This window comes from Lutra lutra, chromosome 5, assembly GCF_902655055.1.
Source record: "Lutra lutra chromosome 5, mLutLut1.2, whole genome shotgun sequence".
Lineage (NCBI taxonomy): Eukaryota > Metazoa > Chordata > Mammalia > Carnivora > Mustelidae > Lutra > Lutra lutra.
In genome coordinates, this window is record NC_062282.1 from 81,379,247 (window position 1) to 81,396,782 (window position 17,536).

Genomic DNA, 17,536 nt, shown 5'->3' on the forward strand with positions numbered 1-17,536 from the left:
ACTTAAGACACATTTCAGGGGTGCCTGGGTGGCACAGTCGGTTGAGTGTTTGACTCTTGGTTTCTACTCAGGTTGTGATCTCAGGGTCATGAGACTGAGCCCTGGGTTGAGTCCCACATTCAACATAGGCTCTGCTTGAGATTCTCTCTACCCCTCCTGCTCATGCTCTTTCTTTAAAATACATAAATAAATTTTTAAAAATTGTGCATTTCATTGTAGGTAGCTTTTACTTTAAAAAGTTTGACAAACCAAAATGTAACTTTAATAAATGATAAGCATAATCAAGATGGGTACTGTTAATGTCGCAACAATTTATCAAAAAATAAGTTGGATTGTGGATGATACAGAGAGATGGCTACATACATGATCAGGCAAATGTAGTAAAATACTAATAACGGTAGGATGGAAGTGATGGGTTGTATGTGTATGTGTTCACTGTTGCTTTCTTTCCTGTAAGTTTGAAAATGTTCCAGAGTTAATGTTGAGAGTAAGGAGTGAATATTGCTGCTCTGGCTGACCTGGCCTAAGTCATACTATCTGTCTACCCCTGGAGTCAGAAGTAGACTGACTTCTGTCTGTGATGGAGAGGTGTAGACCTTTGGAAGGAGAGCAGGGTACCCTTGCCTAACGACTAGTGAATGAACACTGTGGGTAACCAAAAGACAAGTCTGCATGTGGAAGGGCTCTGGTGGTCCCAACCTTACCCTTTACTTTAATCATTGTGTCGGAAATCATGTGATATCTTGATAAACCTCCTATCTTTGACACTGTATGGAGATAAGAAAGAGCCCAGTCTAATAACTTTTAACCTTTGTAGAACCAGAAGGGATTCTAGAATCTGCCCTTCCAGTTTGTAAACCCTATTCTGCTGCTTGGATATTGTAGGAAAACAGAGATTCCTCATGTCCAAGAGCTAGGGATCCCCCCTACTGGCTCAGAGCAAAGAAATCAAAATGAATATTCCCAGAAACTCTTGCTGCATATGCTGTGTTAATATCAGGTTTATTCCTAGATTTAGGGTAGGACCTGTATCTGAGGAAACTTGGGTTTGAGTCATCTATCTAGAAATGCAGTACTCTGACCTACCAGTTGTCTGTAGGGAAAGAGGTCACCTGTGCCTGTGTTGGATAAATTTTCCTCTGACCCCTGCGAGAGGCATTGCAGGAATTAATAAGATCATTGTGCCACTTGCCTCATTTTGCCTGAAGGACAAATGGACTAGAAGTTAAAAGGAATGAATTTTGTACAGTGACTCACTGTCTGGTTATCCTTTCTCCTGGGCAAGGTCCTGCTCTAGCAGCAGAACCTTACAAGCTCCAGCTTTGGAATCATGTGTACTATACCAAGGAATTTCTCATTTGCAGTTTTCCAAAGCATAGAAGAACAAGGTTCCCTCCTTTGATGGGGCTGTGCCAGTATTTCCAAAGACATGGAAGGGATGTCAGAGGGGGTGGGGTGGGCAGAGGAACAGAGAAAGACTTTTTCTGTTTAAAATTACAATTTTTGTCTGCCCATCAGCATGATGGGCTAATGAGTTCATACCCACTTTTTAATGTTACGTTGGTGTGAAGCCAGGAAATGTTAAAGCCAGAAGACTCCTCGCACTGTGATCTGACCACATCCTACATATGTGTCAGCTCATATGCCGTCTACTTAGTGTTGTGCATTTGCTATCAAGTGAGCTTGTGTTTTTTTCTGTTTCCCTTAAAATTTTCCTGAAATACTCCTCTTACTCGGACATTACTTAGATTTCATTTTTCCTCTTTTGCGTCCAGGTTTGTTTATATTGGCTGTAACTCTGATCTTGGGTTGAAAGCTAGGGAAGTTGCTTATAGGGGTTTTCAGGATTTCTGAATATGAAATGCAAGGAAATTGCATAATGTTGCAGCATTTCCTCTTCTTGTTGCTCGCTTGTTACCCAAAATACAGTAGTTCCTTCTAGAAGCTTGAAGGAATTTGGCAGGTCTTACCCTCTGATGGTCTATTGTCGGTCTAGAGAGTTAGTGTTATCCTGACTTGAGGTTGAATTTTTCTTGAGGTCAAACAACAAAGCTTCCTGAATTATAACTATGGCAACAGTGTTTATATAACAGGCAAATCACAGTGTTGTGGGGGAGGAGGAGCACTCACAACAATCAGTGTTAGTAACTCCAGAAACACTGCACTCATGCTTAAAATTCATCAGGACCAGAAATAAGTTAAAATAGATAATCCACCCCTTGACTGCATATCTGCATGTGAACGACCACCTACATGCCCCCAGGAGGGCCAGTTTCACCTTTTCCCTTAAAATTATATGATCTTAAATTGAACTTTCTCACAGGAAGTGTGTTAAGTGTCAGCGACACTCAAAGTGTGAAAGCATCACTCTAAGGATAATTTCTTCATCAAGGTCTTTATGGTCGACTTCCAACCCACTGAGAATGACTGAAAGAAGGTTCATCCTTTGTCTTGAGCTCCTTTATCCCCCAATCAGGAGTGACTTCTTAGACACTAACCATATGCGTAACATTGTGTTTGATGTCAGGCAGATCCTGTAGAAATGTAAGACCGAACCAGTCATAGGAATTTATTTGTAAATTAGAAATAATGGAAAATAAGAAACTGTATTTTGAAGTATTAGCCTGTGTAGAATAGACTGTCAGAACAGTGAGAGGCCAAGGTAGTTGGGGGTGGGGGGGAGTGGTTCTGCAGCCATGAAGTCAGTCAGACCATCTTTATGGAGGTAGCAGAAAGGGAAATAGCATTTTTGAGTACTTGCAGGCACTACGAGGTTATTTTAGTTCTCCTAAGACCCCTTCAAAGTATTCTTACTTAGCTCTACTTTATAAGAAAAGATACTCAGGGGGCACTTGGGTGGCTCTCTCAGTTAAGCGTCTGACTCCTGATATTAGCTCTGGTCATGATCTCAGGGTTGTGAGAATGAGTCCTGCATTGGGCTTTGCACTCAGCAGGGAGTCTTCTGAGATTCTCTACCTTTCTCTCTCCATCTGCCCCTCTCCCTGCTGTCTCTCTCTCTCAAATAAATAAAAATAAAATCTTAACAAATAAGAAAACTCAGAAATGTTAAATTGCCTTGCGAAATCACATAGCTAAAATATGGTAGAACCAACTGTCGAGGGCTGCAGCACTCACTACTCTGTCTACCACCCTGCTTCACCTGACGCTGGGCCATTTCCCCCAACCTGGAATCCACTGAAGGCTTGTACAGATGAGAGGATAGGATCACAATAATTAAACCTCAAATGAAACTGCATTTGTCAGCCCAGGAATGCTCAGGGCCACCTTCTAGATGAAATGGAGCTTAGTCTTATGTGTCATGATGACATTCAGCCAGTTTCCCTGCTCTTCTGGACCATGAAGAGCTCTCAACTTTCAGTTATTTGTATCCCCCTAAAATCTGCTGTCCTAGGACTCCACCCTGACTTTCATCCCTGTTTGGAACAGTGAGTCTTGTCATTCTTCTACATGACAGCCCTTTGAGTATTTGAAGACTGTATTGTGATCTCTTGATGGGTTTTCTTCAGCAGAAAGAGAGCAGAGCCAGCAAGACCAGGTAGAAGACCAATGCCACAGTGCCAACAAGTGGTCTAAACCTGGCTGAGGGCAATAGAAGAAGAAACAGGAATAGGATGAGGAATAGATTTAAGGAATATGATAGTGACAGAACTGATAAACTGGTTCTGGTGACTCCCCAAGGAGAATGAGGATGGCATCCATGTGGAACGTGGATGCTAAGATGGTAGAAGTGGCAGGTGTCTAGAGCATTTTGTTTTCCCCCAGTTTTACTGAGGAATTATACAAGAAGTAAGCCATTTATATCCTTAGGTACAAAGCAGCTGGAAATGCTTGAACAAATGGGAAAGAAAGTGTATTTTTTCTGTCATCATTGTCATAATCATGTTGAACAGCAAGTAGTTGTTCGTATACACTAGTATGCTGATGTGTTGATATGCAATGAGGTTTGAATGGCCATCAGATTCTTTCTCCACTTGGCTTCAGGAGCACAGCCATTTTGTCACTCTTTGCTGGGACATTTTCCAAGAGACTGCCTGTGTCTGTGTGCCTCTTTTGTAAAGGAGAGAGGAGACTTAGTACCCTGAGGTATAGTAACCCACTCCTTGGTTTGCAATTTACAACTTCCTGGTGACACCCTTTTGAGTTTTGACAGCCTCAAGTTAAGCCAAATAATGTAAATCTGCTTTATATTGCCTCGTAATAAGGCCTGAATTGTATATTTTCATTCTAGTCTAATGTAGAGATTCCTGGAACATTCCAGATACTTAGAAGAATGACATATAGGACCTCAGCAATATTAGATCTGGTTACCTTTTCTGTCTGGTCAGTGCATCAGGGCACTGTCTTCATCAACTCCAACATGGTGGGGGGCACCTGGGTGGCTCAGTTAAGTGTCTGCCTTCAGCTCAGGTCATGATCCCCGGGTCCTGGGATTGAGTCCTGCATCCTGTTCTCTGCTCAGTGGAGAGCCTCCTTCTCCCTCTGCCTCTGTCTACCGCTCTGCCCACTTTGCTCTCTTTTGCACACACTCTTTCTCTCTCTGTCAAATAAATAAAAATAAAGTAAAAAATAAAAAATAAATAAAATAAAAAAATTAAGTCTCTCCTTATTCTTCTTCTCAAAAACTGTTCACCATTCACTCTTTATTGAGTGGCCTGCTGTGTTCTAGTCACTGAGCCTTCTTTACGTGTGATTCTGGAGGGTGCAAGAGCAAAGTTTTCACATTTGTTTAGGAATAAGTCATCAGAAAGAGCCATCAGATACATTTTTATTGACTTGACTTTCAGGAGAGCCCCTCTAAGCCAGGAAATGCGATGCTAGTAGTGATGGAAGGGGTGAGCGGAAGGGAGCATTGCTAGGTGATAAATAGAAAAGCAGCAGCGGCCATTTACTTCCATTCTCTCCAGCGCATCAGGCTGGGATGATGAGAGGCACTCTTCTAATGGGAGAAGGAAGAAGAGCCAGTACCTAGCTCCAGAGCTCTGTCCTCTCCAGTTGAGACACACGCTTCTTGACTGCAAGGTATTCAAATTGATTTTATCTCTCCATGCTTAAGATTCAAACAGTTCCTTCTCAAAGCTATTCCAAGTGTAGCTTGTGGCCCACTGTGACAAGAGGATCTCTTCTTGATCTAAAAATGCATGTCCACTATTAAGTGGCATTCTACAGACAAAGGTTGTCTTACTAGTAAATTCTGAGGAGTGTCACTTAAAATTTCTAAATTTAACCTGTTAATAGAGTTTGACAAGAATTCGAATGTAGTACTCTACTAAGAAATCTGTCTGCCACACAGTCCTTGGCAGTGCTGGCCAGTTCTCTGTGTATGTGCTCAGAGTTTCGGGGAAGGATGATTTTTGGGCATCCTGAAGTGTCTCAAGCTGGTTGTGGTTTTCAATTACTGCTATGCTTGTATTAATTGGAAGTTTGTGGAATTACTATTATGTTTAAATTGGGTGGAAATTTTGTTCTTACATAATGGTTGCATTGTTGCCACTTTAATTACTGCTTAGCTTCTTTTGAGTTCTTTGTTAATTGCCAAGGTTTTGTTTTCCGCTAGGAAGTGGGACTGAGTGGGGAAGTTGCATGAAGTTGGGGTTGAACACAGCTAGTCTAGAGCACTCTGCCACTTGGTAGCTTTGTAATCTTTGTAAAGTTATTTAACCTACATAGTGCTGTGAAGTGGAGGCAGTGCTCTTACCCTGTAGGCTTCAGGATGAAATAAAATTAATTATCTCAGTGCTTAGTATGGTGATGGCACATAATTGGTGAAAAAGTGGTTGAACAAGTGGTTGGTGGTAGGTGGTTACTTTTGTTTCTGACTGCTGTTTTTAAAAAAATGAGAACCCATTCCTTTGTAAGTTGGTTTTGGATGGTTATTTCTTTTCCTTGCCCTTAGTCCCTTACTCAGTTTCAGTTGGCTAAATTGAAATGCTGATGAGCCCAGTGTTACTGGCTCCCTCAAACTACATTCCCATCCTTAGCCTTTTATCCCAGAAGGGGATACATGTGAAGAGAATTAATGAGGAAGATAAAAATAATGGTGGTGGAATTTTATCTTTATGGAACTCTAAGTGGGACATGGAATCAGTATTCTCTGCTTTGTTAAATGTTTTATATCTATTATCTCATTTAATTTTCACAACACCCCTAAGAGGTAGGGAATGTTAATGTCCTCATTTTATAGGTGGTGTGATTAAGGTTTAGAGATGGTAAGTGACGGGAGAAAGTGTATTAATTGAATTAGTCTTCATAGGAGCCATAATTCAGGGACTGTTTAGTGACCCGTGTCCCCTTGAATTAATACAGGAGAGTTATGTTCTCTCCTTTCAAGACAAAGCTTGCTTGAAAGCTTGCAAACTTGACATAATTCTGCTAATCAATCATAAGACAGAAGCCATGGCCAAAGAGACCTTTTATTTCAGGAAGTTGGCCTCACCTCTTTACTTTATTCAGTATTACACTAGTGGGCCACCAAAAGCTCTATAGAAGAAGATGTCCTCTGAAACTAATATAACAAGGTATATTAGTTATACTTGAATAATAATAATGAAAAGATATCCCCAGGTTTTATAAAAATTTTTTTTAATTATAAAATGAAAAAAAAAAGAAAAATACATTTGCGAGAGAGAGAGAGAGAGAGAGGGAGAGAGAGAGAAAGATATCCCCAGAACAGAATGACCATTTTTCAAGGTGAAATGCATACTCTCGGCTTCTGCCAGTATGGGGGCTATTTATGAACTTATAGACTTCTGGTTTTGCTTGGTAGTAATGCACATTTGCTACTGCTTGGAAAAGTAAAAGAGTATTGTAACCTCCCTGTAGAGGCAAGATAGAATAGGAAGCCTCTCACTTGCTCTCTGTCCTTGGACAAACTGTGTAACCTCTCTAGGCCTCAGGTTTCACATCTGCAAAATGGGAACAGTCCTGGTACTTATGCCATAAGGTGGTTAAAAAGATTCAATGAGGTTAAGCCTCTACCTTCAGCTCAGGTCGTGATCTCAGGGTCCTGGGATTGAGCCCCATATCAGGCTCTCTGCACAGAAGGGAGCCTGCTTCCCCCTCTCTCTCTGCCTGCTTCTCTGCCTACTTGTGATCTCTCTCTCTCTGTTGAATAAATCAATAAAATCTTAAAAAAAAAAAAGATTCAATGATGTGTGTGGTACTTGGTAAGTTAAACAAAGCCATTCTCACTTAGTGCTATTACCGTGCTGCCATCTGGCCTGTGTGGTGGTGAGGCTCCTCCCCCACCCTGGGCCTTCCTTACTGGGCCATGTAGTCACACAGTTCTGGCGGGCAGGGTTTGTTAGGTTTATTTCAAAAAACTCATTGTCTTTGGTTCATAAACTAGCAGAGATGAATGGCCTGGCCTCAGAGTATTGGGCAGCACGTGCTTCTGGCATCTTTGGCTCATTGATCACACCTGTCCGATTTGGGGAATGCTTGGGTGTTGCACACACGGGCTTCCTGAGACCCAGGAAACTTTGAAGGGAAGTACTTTGGTGCAATTCTCCTCCTAATAAAGGAGAGCTAAAAGTCTTGCATTTTGTTCTTCTTTTCTGGATTTTGCCATTTATAAACAGGAGCAAGTTTCTCTCAGAATGTTTAAATTTAATGGACAGAATGAATTAGTCAGGATGCTGGAAAATAAAAATACTTGACAAGGTAGAGTTTCTTCCCTTGCACTTGGCTTACCTGGCTTTCCAAGGTTAGTGGAATAGTTTGCTGGTCCTAGCTTTTATTAGGCTACCTGTTTCACTCACAGGTCACAACATCCTGCAGGATTGCATTGCTCCCTCTCTGCCCCTCCTCATCTCCCTCGCCTCTCTACTATGCACTGATTCCAGATTGCACCAGTCTTCTTCCCTCCCAAGAGGCTGTGCACCAGGATCACAGTCTTTTGACGCCTCATCTCTAGAACTTTTAAGCATAAAAACTGATGCCTTTGCCTCAAGTACAGAAACCCTTTTCCTCAATCCTCATCCTCCTGACTTTCAAATAGTGGTTGTGCCTCCTTAGTCTTCTTTAGGAAATCAGTAATAATGAAATGGAGTGATTTGTCTTACTTAGAGTTTGATCATTTGAAACCTTCTTGGCCAATTCCTTTAATTTACAGATGAGGCAATAGAGGCCCACACAGGGCGAGAACTTTACCCAGTGACAGAAGTCAACTGAAGGTCCAGGTTGGAAAGCTCCTGACCAGCCATTTCCACACACACTTGCTAGCAGGTAGAAATCTCTTTTAGGGTTTCATGCTCGGCTCACTGCCTCTAGAGGTTAAATAAGTGGTTCTTGGCCAAGAGTAGCCATCAGAATCATCTGGAATAGTAGGTAGGTAGGTAGGTAGGTAGGTAGGTGGATAGATAGATGATAGATAGATAGATATGTACATATGTACATACAAACATACTTATGATGGCCAGCTTACCCTATGTCTTTTCGTATATAAAGAATTAAAATCACCAAAGAGAGATTTGGAAAACTATGTTTACCCCCCTTAAAAAAGAGGGTTTATCTTACTTACTAATGTCACCACATCAGGGATTGGCAAAATGCCCTATAGACCAAATGCAGCATACCACCTGTGAGCTAAATATGGCATTTATAGATGAACATTTGCAATTGATTTGATAGGAAATACTAACTTTGAACCCTAATTAAACCAAATGTTATCCTCCTTATGTAAAACCAACAAACAAATAAAACCCTATTCTTTTGATTGGTGGATCTACATTTCAAAAATTATACTCCTTGGAGGAGAGATTCCACAGGATTCTGATGGCCACTCTTGGTTGAGAACCACTTACTTAACCTCTAGAGGAAATGAACCAAGCATCTCTGAAAAGAGACCCTTGGAACTCTAAAAGGGATTCTAACCTGTGATGAATATTATACCTATATATTGCCTATATTTCAGTTTCAAAAAAATTGCTGTTTTAAATTTTGTCAACCAAAAATTTGTGGAAATTCACTTTTTCTCTTGTTAAACAAGCATCTGCATAATATTGATTTTGTTTCTTGGCCCACAAAACCTAAAATATTTACTACCTGGCTCTTCATAGGAGAAGCTTGCCGATTCTTGTAGTATGTCATTACGTGTTTTACATTGGGGTATTTTCTCTTTTTCTCTTTTGGACCACTTTTCCCTTTTATGATTTCTATAAATAATTTAAGGGTTTTACATTGTAAAAGTAACATATTTTCCTTACAACTTTCAAATTTCAAAACCATATAAAGCAGAATGTGAATGGTTCCATTTCCTAGTGTTAACACTTAACAGTTTATAATGTATCTTTGTCCTGACTTCGCCATTTACTAGCAGTGAGACCTTAGTTAACCTAAGTCTCAAATTCTCCATCTGTAATACATTGATGAGTTCCTACTCAATTGAATTGTTGTATAGATAATTTGAGATCATTCATGTGCATTGCTCAACATGTTGCTTGGTGCCTAGTAAAAGCTTAATGATTGTAACTATTTAAAACTTTTCTTCTTTTTAATTTAAATATACGCATGAGTTGTTTTTTTTTTTTTTTTAAAGAATATGATCTGTTTTTAAGTTAAGTTGCACAGATGATTCTGATATATATATAGGAATACCTGAAGTAAATACTGGGAAGTAGGTAATTGTAGAGAGGATTCATGTTTGGGGGCCAGAAATTGCCTTCCATTTTATAGCATAAGTTAGGGAAAGGGGGCAGGTAATGATTTTATTATTTGAACCTGTAGGGTGGTATAAAATTCACACAAGTAAATGTTTATTTCTATTTTCCAGGTCTACAATTCGAACAAAGACAGCCAGAGTGAAGGGAGTAAGTATGTCCCTTAGATGATTTTCTACAGCTGGGGTTGGGATTGAGCTTTAAAAGTTGCTATGCTGGGGAAGAACCACCAGGGGGTGCTGTGGGCATGTTGGGTCTGCCCCATTTCTCTGGTGTAGTCAGTTGCTTCCATCCTGACTTACCATCTCAGAAACTCCAGGATATTTCAATGAGCCTGACTGGCAAGACCGTAGTGACACCTTGCATTTTATAACCTTTCACACTTGACAAAGCATTTTCATGTATATTATCTCAGTTAACCCTAGGTCTTGAGAATGTAGTTCCAGTAACCACTTAAAAGCCACTTGCTTGAGTACTATGTAGCTTCCCAAGAACCTTGTCCTACGGGAAAGCCAGAATTGCCTCCTACACAGTCTTGTTCAAGGGACTGGTTAGGCAACAACTATCTTAGTGATTGCTTAGTAACTGTGTGTTCTTTGTTACCTTTTGGAGAGGAAAGAATAGAGTTGGTGAAGTCTGTAATAATATTCCTCTTTGATGGGAATGACCCTGGGCAGCCTCTGTAGAATATACAGCACATTTCCCCTGCTGCTGGCTCTGAGCACTCTGGTTAATCATAATTTCCAAGAGCATCTGTAACCTTGTAAAGATGATGGGATTAAAATGAAAAGGCACTGCTAGTGTTAGGGCTGTTGATGTCCTTGGTGCCTAGGAGTATGAACCAGTTCCTTCCAGGTTGCTAACAAGAGTGCAAAGGAAATCCTGTCCCCTTGCCTCAGATTTGCTTTGTAAAATCTACTTGGAGAAACATTCAAAGAGCCCTCCCGTGAATTCCAGTGATGTCAAAAAAAAATCAGTAAAGCAGTGTTTCTCCATATGGACAAAAGGATGAAGTATTTTTGTGTGTGTTAAATCCATTAAAGGACAGAGATTTTCCTTTCATTCTTCCAAAATACAGATTTTGACCAGGAGTTTTATATAAAATATTAGGTAATTTGGAGTGGTTGGTATTGGTAGGTTAAGAGACCTTTAGAAGAGCGAAAATATTTTTTCTTCTTTTTCCTTCAAAAATTGAATAAGGGAAATTTTTTTCAAGGAAACAAGTGCTTTTCCCTGCCTCTGTATCCCCAGGTGGGATTGTTTCAGTATATCTGAAATCAATTATGGCTAACGTATTCTAAGATAACAATAGCAAAAACCACAGTAATAAAAATGAAGGAATATGGAAGGCTGTTGAGTAACTTGCAGTAAGGTAGGAAGAGCTAAAGAGCCAGGCTTGAAAGCATACCAGCTCTGGAGCCCAGGAACCAATAAGAAAGGGTCTTCTGAATAATATCTGCAGGATGACAAAGCTCTAAACTGTTTTTTAGTACCTGCCTCACTCTTCTGAAGATTCAGATTCCTAGAAAGATAACAACAGGTTGGTCTAGCTTAGGCTGATGCAGGGGAAAACAACACACTGTTACTGACAGTTTTAAGAGTATTGCATAAAATGGGAGCATTTTATGCAGTGGGAAATCGGGGAAACCACCAGAACAAGAGAGGATAGATGGCCAAGCAGACTTAAATAAGATGCCCATGTCATGCCCCAGCCTGGGACACACTATTCTATAATGAATGACCCGAGAACTCTGAGGAATGGGATACATATGAGTGACTACCAACCAGAAGTTTGCTTGTGACTTTTGATAAACCTTCTCCTCTCTGCTTGATATCAGTGCCAGTAGATTTGAAAAATGACCCTGATTCTCTGGGTGGGCATGCCATCTGGTTATACCATTCTGTAGGGCCTTTGGGGAATATGTATTAGAAGCTAGTATCCTTTGAACCAGTGATTTATCCTAAAGAAGTAGACTGAAGTACAAAAATGTTTGTGCAACAAGGAAGTGAACTGGAGCATTGGTAATAATAACAAAGAGAGACAATTAGATGTGCAATAGGAAGTTGATTAAAAATATCAAGATGTGGGGCCCCTGGTGGCTCTGTTGAGTGCCTAACTCTTGGTTTTGGTTCAGGTCATGATGTCAGGGTGGAGCCTTGTGTTGGTCTCCGTGCTCATTGCAGTCTGTTTGAGATTCTCCCTCTCCTTCTGCTTCTTCACATTCCCTTTCTCCCCCCCTCTCTCAAGTAAATAAATAAACTCTTTAAAAATATCAAGATACTGTGTAGTCGTTAAAAAGAACAAGAGCAATCTAGGTGTATTTGTGGAAGTGGTGTCCTCGGTATCTTATTTTGTTGTTGTTGTTTTGTTTTAATTTGACAGAGCACGAAAGCAGAGGGAGAAGAGAAGCAGGGGCCTGATGTGGGACTCGAACCTAGGATGCTGGGATCATGACCTAAGCCAAAGGCAGACACTTAACTGACTGAGCCATCCAGGCACCCCATACAGTATATCGTTAATTGAGGTTTAAAAAATCATGTTACAGAGCAATGTTCTTAGTAAAATATTTGACTTCTCTAGATATATTGATAGAAAAAAGTCTGGAAGGACCTTGATCATGAAACAGAGTGGATAGAGTGTAGATTATTGGGAGGGCCTGACCTTCTGTTTTAAATACTTCTCCATGCTTTGCATTGTCTGCAGTGATTATATATTTTAAAATCATAGCTGTTTATCCACCACTTACTATGTTTATGAATGTTTTATGCATATGAGCTTAGTTAATAATTGAAACACTGTGAGATAGGCACTTTCGACCTACTTTGTATATTAGGAAATTGAGGTTAGTAAACTCAGGCAGCACAGTGTAATCTGAATTCTAACACTAGAGGTTCTACTGTTAACCACAGAGATACTCTACCTCCCAAAGAAAAGAGCAACACAGAAAGTTCCATTTTGGAGACTACAGACCCATGCAACAGTTTGCTTTTGGCATACCATTATTCACAGAGCCCAGAGAGCTGGCTGCCTGGAGTGTCTAATGATTTTTCAATTGCTTACCCTTTCATTTAGCAAGCTGGAGAGCAAAACGATGGATTAAAACATATTGGCTATTTTTCCAGGAGTGGTTTGGATAGAAACAATTTTTTAAAGTATTATTCCAAAAGTTGTTCTGTTTCCAAGCTGGCAAAACCAGAGCAGTGATCTGGATTGATACTTTATCACCTCCTCTGGCATTGGGACCCCATTTTCCCATCATACGATGCCTTAGCTCCCTCTCTCTTCTGACATAGTTGAACTTCCCATGTCTGTGGATCAAAGTAATTTTCATTTTCCCTCCACACCCGTCCATGGGCTCAGCTGCCACCACAGGTGGCACTGTTGTCCAGGGTCTGATTGTGCTGCAACCCAATGTTTATACCACCATCGAAACTGTTTTTGAGGGAAGTCAGTCTAACAAGAATTTCAGAGTGTGGCATTGCTCTTTTTGCCTTGAATATCCAAATTCTAAATGTGTAGCCTTTTCCTTTCTAGAAAATGTTTTCATGGGTGTTTGAATGCCACTATTTTATCCCAGAGTCAGAGTGTTTTGAAGGGGCAGGTAGGAAAAGGAAATTCCTTTGGGGAAACTTCTGAATTTGTTGCTTTGATCTTGAAGTTCCTCTCAGGGCATACAGTGCCTGTGGGGTATCAGACAGGTCCATAAATAATGCCTGTCAGCTGCTGGTATTTTCCGAATGGTCCAGTTGTCAGGGAGAGGATGGCAGCCGATAAACAAACACAGATTTCTTTGCAGAGCCTTTTTCCTGTCTTCTTCTCTAGTCTCTGTTTGAATCTCACATGTAGAGGGATTGCAGGAATCATACTACGCAGTTTGCGGCACGGGATCATCACAGACCCCTTGCTTCATATTTATTGATTCATTCATTTCTTTATTTCTTTGCTTTTAATTCTTTTCGCAGCTCTTATTTCCTTCCTTCAATATAGACCACCACTCTAATGTGTACATTAAGTGTATTTTTGAGCAATATTGTATCTTTTATCTACCATGATGGTATGTCATGTTCTCTTTCTTTGCTCCCTCAGCATTGTATTGGGAGCCATCCCTATTCCTCTGTCTGCTTCTAGACTGGGGCTTCTGTCCGCTGCACCTTCTGTGGTGTATCACACTCTGTATCTGTTTTTACACAGCTGCACACTGTATCTCCTTAGGACTTCAGCTCCTCATGAGCACTAACAGCACCGCAGTGAACAACTTTGCATAGCTTGTACATCTCCCTGTGTGAGAATTTCTTTGGGATATACCCTTGAGGAGAATTGTTGGCTGATCCAAGGGTGTGAGTATACTTAGTTTGGGGGAGTAATTCTCTGGAGTGCTCTGTCAGCAGTCCCATCAGCCCTACATGAGGATTTCTTCATTTCTGCCAACTTATTCGGCTTTCGAATTTTTTTGTCAATCATATAAATATGACAGCTCATTATTGTTTTGATTTGCATCTGTCTGATAATTAGTATGTTTGAGCATCTCTTCATATGCCTTTTGACTGGGTTTCTCCTTCTTTGGATTAACTGTTCATGTCCTTTGCTCAAGTTCTCTTTTATTTGCCACTTTTTTCTTACTGATTTATAAAGTTTCTCCTGTATTTTAGAGAGCCATCACTTGTTAGCTGTAGACGTTTTAAATACATTTTCCTACCTTGTCATCTGTTAATATTATTTGTGATATTCTTACTTGAATGTAAAGCCCTCTTATATATTGAAGTACCCTTTTTTTTTTTTTAATTTTCACCTTCTGGTTTATGATTTTCAAGTTATGTTTTAAAGGCCTTTCTAACCCATGTCACAAAGATGTGCACCCACCTTTTGTTTCATTGGCTTCATGATTCTGTCTTCCATGTTGAGGATTTTAATCCCACTCATACCTACCATCATATGTGGTGTTTCCTGAAGATCCAGTTTTACTGTTATCCACATGAAGAATCAGCTTTCCCACAAATGTCGTTCTTTCTGCTTTTGACTTACAGTGCCAGCTTTATCGTATATTAGGTTTGTGTATTTGAGCTCTTTCTCTGGGTTCTTTAAGTTCTTGGCCTATTTGTTCTGGTGGTAATACCTCTCTGCTTTTCATATAATATCTTTGTGGAAAGTCTTCCATGTCTGCTACTCTACTTTTTAAGGTTTGACTTAGCTGCTTGTGGACCTCTGTCCTTGGGTATATTCTAACATAAGTTTTATAAGTTTCTCAAAAACTTAAAACTTTCCTTTAGATTTGCATTGGATTGTATAGGTTAATTCATAGAAAACTGACACTCTTATAATACTAAGTCATCTTCAAAAGTTTGGAATGTCTTTCCTTTTATTCAGATTGCCTGTGTCCTGTATCAGAGTTTTGGTTTTCTTTTTTCTTTTCTTTTTTTTTCAACGTAACAGTATTCATTGTTTTTGCACCATACCCAGTGCTCCATGCAGTCCGTGCCCTCTCCAATACCCACCACCTGGTTTCCCCAACCTCCCAACCCCCACCCCTTCAAACCCCTCAGATTGTTTTTCAGAGTCCACAGTCTCTCATGGTTCACCTCCCCTTCCAATTTCCCTCAACTTATTTGTGGAGCATAACAATTAGCATGGAGGACAAGGGGAGTTAGAGAGGAGAAGGGAGTCGAGAGTTTTGGTTTTCTACATAGAGGTCTTGGGTATTCTTAGTTAAGTTAATCCTTAAATGTTAAATTTAAAAACCAATCTGCTATTTATGCCAGTTCTATGGGTCTCTTACTGGGGATCCTGTTGCCATCAAGGGACTTGCCCTGGGTTTATTCATGGAATGTCCATAACATACATCAGTGATACTGAGTTTTCTCTAGCTGTCTAAATTCTTGCCTGCTAGAGAAAGGGAGGGAGAAGATACGAGTAAGAATATTAGAGAGGAAGGAAGTGTTTGCTGTTCCCTAAGCTGCTTTGCTGATCACACCCCAATGCTAAGAACCTAGACCGCTGATAGCTGTCATGGGTTTGCCCCCTTTCTCATTGTGAAGAACAGGACTCTGCTCTGGGCAAGAATCCCTGCTCCCACCCAGCTCTCTGCAGCCCCCTGAGCCACCTTAGTGCATTATCTCCTCATGCCTTAGTGCGTATCTTCTCAGTCTCTAGGTCCTGTTGCTTTCCCTGCCTTTGACTGCAGCTGTGAGATTTCCTCACCAGAGGCTCTGTGAGAATGAGTTTATTCTCCTTTGAAATGAGCTCCAGTAGGACTCAGGAGATGAAACAAAGAAGTGGCCTCTTCTCTGCCAAGTCTGCTGTTGTCCTGTAGTCCCACCCGAGGGATGGTTAGAGAGATGAGAACTTGTCAGAGAGGAAACTCTAGTCCACTGTAAGAGTGAGGGAAGGGCAGGCTTTTCTAGTGTGAGTTGATCTCTTCCAAGTTAGAAGTCTTTAAATAATAAATGTCACTGCCTACTTAGCTCCAAAAAGATTAGCCTGTTTACAGAAATGCTCCCTTCCCACTGCTTCTCCAGCTGTTTGAAGGCTGAAGTCTGACAGACTGAGCCAGACCCTGAGCTCAGTCTCCTAATCTCAACTCCACAGCTAACCACTTCACTTATGTGAATAGTCACTCAAATGCCATAGGTTAATCAGATTATTTCAAAGGTATATGGCCAGATTGCCCCAGACGTGCCTTCTTGTGCAGTTCACACTCAGGTCAATATGGACCATCTGGCTTTTCAAGAGGACCTTGCAGTTGATGACAGTGCTTCCTGCTCTTGTTCGATGTGTTCCTGTGTGCTCCTATCTGAACTCTTCGCTGGTTTCCCAGAAGGAGTCCTGCCTTCCTGTAGCTCCACATTCAAATAATACCTCTCAAAGTTCTTAGGTGCCCATGACGCAGGGCAGTGTGACTGCAGAGAAGGAAGGACTCCTACAAGTAGAACACATGCCTCTACCTTTAAGGAATATATGGTCTGCTTTTGAGGTTCAGACCACGCAGAGTTGATGGCCAGATGGCCCATCACGTGTGTGAGTGCGTATCATTGTCATGCTGTCTGCACATGTACCTGCTGTGCAGACAAAATGCCCAGAGCCCATTGGTCAGAGAGTGATCTCAGAATGGGCTTCCACGTAGGCTAGCAAGAGTTAAAAAAAATGGGAACGCCCTTCCCTCTTCCCCCAGAAGAAGGAAACGCAGCACTTCCTCTGCTTCCAGATGTCAATCCCTTCTTTCCTTCCAGTTTGTTTTTAATCTGGTACTTTTAAAGGAATCTTTCGTATTTGTATAATGCTCAAGAGCTCACTCAGGTTGTCATTTACACCGGGACATGGTGGGGAGCACTGAATCCCCTAAGCAGCTTGAAAAATAGGTATTTTTGCTTATTATAAAAATAATATGAATTCATTATAGAATATGAAGGAAATATAGCAGTAGTTTTCAGAAATTTAATATAAATCATTTCTAATGCCACCCTAGAGATAATTCTTTCTTGTTTTTTTTTTTTCATGGTGTCTTATATGGTTTTTGTCAATGCCAATATGTATTTTGATTCCCTTGGCATTATACTGAATATACTTCCTTTATCCTGCTTTAAATAATTTTCAAGCATTTTTCCATGTCATGAAAATTGTTTATAAATGGCATTTGCAATGGTTGTTTAATACTCTGTCATAGGATTATATCCAAATTTGTTGAACGATTTCCTGTCATTGGACTTGGATGTCCTCTGCAGATTTTTGCTGTTATGAGTAGCATCAGCCTGAGCATGCATCTACCTCAGTCTTTACACATACCTCAGATAATTCTCTGTGGGTAGGTCCCACCTCATGGATTGGAAAGAGCTGTTTTGGTGAAGGATACCATGTGAGTGGTGGG

At 40.6% G+C, this 17,536-nt stretch overlaps 1 protein-coding gene across 8 annotated transcripts in view; it reads left to right on the forward strand.

Annotated features, from left to right (window-relative positions):
- ARHGAP26 (Rho GTPase activating protein 26) overlaps nucleotides 1–17,536 on the forward strand; it is a 445,619-nt gene that overhangs the window by 223,238 nt on the left and 204,845 nt on the right. For all 8 annotated transcript variants that reach the window (XR_007127482.1, XR_007127483.1, XR_007127484.1 and 5 more), the window contains exon 12: nucleotides 9,791–9,827. Coding sequence is in view for 5 of the 8 variants with exons in the window: in XM_047730366.1 (XP_047586322.1) it covers nucleotides 9,791–9,827 (37 nt within the window). In the remaining 3 variants the exon portion in view is untranslated. The remainder of the gene's footprint in view (nucleotides 1–9,790; nucleotides 9,828–17,536) is intronic.